Here is a 5,000-nt window from a genome sequence, read left to right on the forward strand (position 1 = left end):
AGTGTAAAGTTTTAGTGTCTATAAAACAATAGGAGCTGCCATGTTGTAACTTGTGTTACCTTCTCTGCTGTGGCCAATTAGGGACAGTTATAAATAGGTTAATTGAGTGTGCAGCCAATGGCTGTGAGGAATATAACAGTGTTCTGCACTTCCATTTCTAACAGGAACTAAAAAGCTCTCAATTTCATAATGAAATTACAGGAAAAGTGGATAAAATAAATAAAGTATATTGCAATGTTTTTTTTCGATATATGATTTATCATTTTATATTATCATCTCAAAGTGTTTAATGTCCCTTTAAGACTTGTCTGATATGTTATTCTATAGCAACACAAAATAAATGTCTTCTAATTACAAGGTGTTTACTGTCCCATTAACCCAAATATATTCCCAAATAATGACCTCATTAAACAGCAGACAAAATTAAAAAAAAGGTTTTATTATTTTTTTTCCTCTGTCACAGGCTCGTCTTCTTTTCAATATGAAAAAGCAACAGTCAAATAAAAAATAATTATGGTATGGAACAGCAAAGGGAGGATGGGAAGAAAAGAATTTTAGAGCAAGAGAAAAGTTAAAGGAAAATACAAAATATTCACCTTGAAACATATTCTCCACAATTCTTATTATTTGCAGAGTAGCACACAATGCTTTCTTAAATAGTCTCTTAAGTATGGTTTTCAGCCCTACATTCTTAAAATGGCCAAAGGTTTTCATACTTATCAATACTGCTCACCTTACTTGGTGTTAAGTGCGTTTGTTTAGGTAACAATTATCAATTTAGATCAGGAATTACTTAGTAATACACAGAATACGTTAAAGAAAGCCTAGTCTGGCTTGATAAAAACATGAGTTGTTTTTTAGAACACCCTCCGAGGTTTAGAACGACAGCCATAGGGATAGCGGCAGTGACTTGTACATGCTATTTTGAACATGGCCCAAACCATGTCCACAGTAATAATTTAACACGGGAATAAGAGATACAACTAGAAGTGAAAATAGTGAACATGGCCTACTATATCATAAGACAGGACTGAAGGCTGCCAGGCTCTTCTTAATCCCAGGGCTTTATAGAAAGTTGGTTATTTAAACCTCTTGTGGCTGGAGAGACCAGCACCCAGCCATGAAGGGTGAAGATAACATGGAAGTAAAGACAATGGAGAGAGGGAAATAATGTTGCAGTACAAAGTCTACAACAGACTAATGGTTGAGACCTACCCTCAAATCCAAAGCCAGAATCCTCCACTAACTAACTGTATGACAGATATACTTCAATATTTTCAGCCAGAAGCTAACCCCGCAATAGCCATGGCCTACCCTTGCTGACTAACAGAAACTGGCTGGAGCAAGAGAGAACAACAGAAGAAAGGAGAAGTAAGAGAGTAGACAATACAATGAAACAACAAAGAAAGTGGAAGGTGGTTATGAAAAAAGATGGAGAAGTAAAAACAAAAAAACAAACAATAATCTTCAGTACAGAATCTTCTTTTTCTCAGCCTGAGAATGGAGAAGGAAATATGAGAAAGAGGAGGGGTAGCTGTAGAGAAAATTTAAGCCTCCTCTTCTGCCTCTTCATTAAAGTCTTCCTCTTCCTCAGCTGTAGCATCTTGATACTGTTGGTACTCAGAGACAAGGTCATTCATGTTGCTCTCGGCTTCGGTAAACTCCATCTCATCCATCCCCTCTCCTGTGTACCAATGCAAAAAGGCCTTGCGACGGAACATGGCAGTAAACTGCTCTGAGATGCGTTTGAACAGCTCTTGGATGGCTGTGCTGTTACCAATAAAGGTGACGGCCATTTTAAGACCACGTGGTGGGATGTCACACACAGCTGTCTTGACATTGTTGGGGATCCATTCTACGAAGTAGCTGCTGTTTTTGTTCTGAACATTAAGCATCTGCTCATCCACCTCCTTCATGGACATGCGTCCACGGAATACTGCTGCCACTGTCAGATATCTTCCATGGCGTGGGTCACATGCAGCCATCATGTTCTTGGCATCGAACACCTGCTGGGTGAGTTCTGGCACAGTCAGTGCACGGTACTGCTGGCTTCCTCGGCTGGTGAGTGGAGCAAATCCAGGCATGAAGAAGTGAAGACGTGGGAAGGGAACCATGTTGACAGCCAGTTTACGAAGGTCAGCATTCAGCTGGCCTGGGAAACGTAAGCAAGTTGTTACCCCACTCATGGTAGCACTGACCAGATGGTTCAGGTCTCCATAGGTTGGTGTGGTTAACTTGAGCGTGCGGAAACAGATGTCATACAGAGCCTCATTGTCAATACAGTAGGTCTCATCTGTGTTCTCCACCAGTTGATGCACTGAGAGTGTTGCGTTGTATGGTTCTACTACAGTATCTGACACCTTGGGAGAGGGCACCACACTGAAGGTATTCATGATTCTGTCTGGGTACTCCTCTCGGATCTTGCTGATAAGAAGGGTGCCCATACCAGAGCCTGTACCACCTCCAAGAGAGTGGGTGAGTTGGAATCCCTGCAGGCAGTCACAGCTCTCTGCCTCTTTCCTTACGACATCAAGCACTGAGTCAACCAGTTCTGCTCCTTCAGTATAGTGGCCCTTGGCCCAGTTGTTTCCAGCCCCACTTTGGCCTGCAAAACAAAAGAGGGATATGAAATGAGAAGAAAATATTAAACACTGGACTGAATGTTATATGGATAATCTTGAGGGAATGCAATCTGTTAATTACTGTATTTAATTAAAGGGACACAGAACTGTCTAAATCATTTAGCAGGATTAAATCCTATCAAGATTACTCTCCAGTTTAAGAAAAAGTCCATTGCCTCAGGTAATCTTCATTGTCCTTTAAATAGGAATAATTAATGCATTTAGAGGGCAATGAAAAGAACAAGGATTTTTTTTTTGTGGAGGAATAATTAATATTCACAGCAGTTTTAATTAAAATCTTGCAAAACAACATAAGAAATGATGTTCATTTTAAGGCTCTACATCTATATTTAATATATCTCTCTCTCCTTCTCTCTCTTTCTCCAGAACCTTGTTAATGAGTGCACCACTCGGCTGATTGTACTGACCATCCAACAAAAATTTAAGGCAATATTAAGATAAAAATGTATTTTGTCAAACCCATTTTTATCTAATTATGTGGACCCTATAATGATGTTCTACTTAGGTAGAAACATCATGGCGGCTCGCATGCGCATTTAATTATTTTAATAGTAACGCATGCGCATTTTGGCCCCACATTCCTAGCGTCATTATACTGGCACAGGAAGTGGGGTGGACTTCATAATAGTGACGTTGATGTTAGTGGGAGTGGCGCACCAGAGCGCGCTGAAGATTCACGGAGCAGAAGCATAATGAGCAAGTTGATTTCATCTTAGTAAAAGGAAGTTAACCCCTAGACTAACGATAAAAAAATTTAACCCCTAGAAAAATGAGCATGTTGTTTGTTTCTTATGATAAGGCAGAAATCCCGTATAGTGAATAACCAGCAATTATTTTTAACCCCTAGACTTACGAGCAAGTTGTTTTGTTCTTACAACGGATTGATGATCGCAGAAGCTGCAAAGATAAAAAGCAACAGCAACTCTGAATGTTAATAATTCACTTTAGTGGCATCCGAAGTTGCTGTTGATTTTAATCTTTGCAGCTCTTGCGATTAATCCATTGTAAGAACAAAACAACTTGCTCATTAGGGGTTAAACATAATTGCTGTTTAGTCACTATATTGGTTGTCTGCCTTATCATAAGTAAAACAAACAATATGCTAGTTTTTCTAGGGGTTAAAAAAATGCTTGTTAGTCTAGGGGTTAACTTCCTTTTACTAAGATCAAATCAAATTGATTGTTAACCTAGGGGTACTTATTATACTAACCTTGAGCAAAGTAAAGTATAAGCCCCTGTAGTATGTGGACACTAGTGACATTCTTATTTGGTCTGCGCATGCGATTAAGCAGAATTTCAAACATGGCCGCTGAGGAGTTTTCCCTTACACAATCAGTGCGCATGTGAGGTTTCAATAAAGAACGTCCTATTAATATTTAAATGAAATGGGCAGAAACACTTTCCTATTGGATAAGGATGATCAATTCATGTTGCATAAACTCTGCCTATTTTATGGGTGGTCGTTACTGCTCGTTGTATATAGATTTTAATTTTAAATTAAAGATATTTAAAAGCTTTGTTTCTGGAAAGAAGTAAGTTGAATTTACTGCATATATATCTATAATTATAATAATGTATTTTATTTTGGTAATTTTTGGCAAAGATTTCTAACCCTTTAAGTAAAACTTATAAATACAGGTAGAAAACCCTTTATCCAAACTGCTTGGGACCAAAAAAGGTTTTGATTTCGGAATAGTTTTGATTTTGGACTATTTGAATCTATAAAATGTGAAAGATGGAATCAAGTGTAAACAATAATATCTTATGTCATTTAGGCAATATTTACATGTCATAATACAGCTTATACATGCAACCTAAATGTTGTTTTATATAATTCTTTTATATTCTTGTATACATAGTACCATCAGAAATATAGCTTCTGTGGAGAACACTGAATATATATATATGTGTGATATATATGTATGTATGTATATATTATATATATATATATATATATATATATACAGGTAAGAGATATAGAATTATTATATAGAAAATTAGCAAATCTAGGCAGTAGGCAGGTATCTCTGCTTGCTTTCCCCCATAAGTACTCTGTAAGCATTAATGCCAATGCACCAGGGAAATCTGGGTAAGATATTCAAATTAGATATACAATATAGAAAATACTTTTTCCAAACGGCATAGAACCGAAAAAGGTTTGGATTTTGGAATATTTGGGACAGTTTAGAGAGGGAATGGTACCAAGTTTAAACAGCAATTTAAGCTATATTTGTATGTCATTATGCAGCTTATACATGCAACCTAAAGGTAGTTTTATATCATTTTTATACTTTTGTGTATATATAGTACCACCAGAAAGATAGTACAGTACTGTAATCAGAAAGGTAATAGTTATTG

At 37.2% G+C, this 5,000-nt stretch overlaps 1 protein-coding gene across 1 annotated transcript in view; it reads right to left on the bottom strand.

Moving 5' to 3' along the window:
- Positions 1 to 418: 418 nt before the first annotated feature.
- TUBB (tubulin beta class I) overlaps positions 419 to 5,000 on the bottom strand; it is a 9,573-nt gene continuing 4,991 nt past the window's right edge. Inside the window, exon 4 of the mRNA XM_053722035.1 lies at positions 419 to 2,605. Within this exon, the coding sequence (XP_053578010.1) occupies positions 1,548 to 2,605 (1,058 nt within the window). The 3' untranslated portion in view covers positions 419 to 1,547. The remainder of the gene's footprint in view (positions 2,606 to 5,000) is intronic.

This window comes from Bombina bombina, chromosome 7 (assembly GCF_027579735.1).
Source record: "Bombina bombina isolate aBomBom1 chromosome 7, aBomBom1.pri, whole genome shotgun sequence".
NCBI classification, from domain to species: Eukaryota; Metazoa; Chordata; class Amphibia; order Anura; family Bombinatoridae; genus Bombina; species Bombina bombina.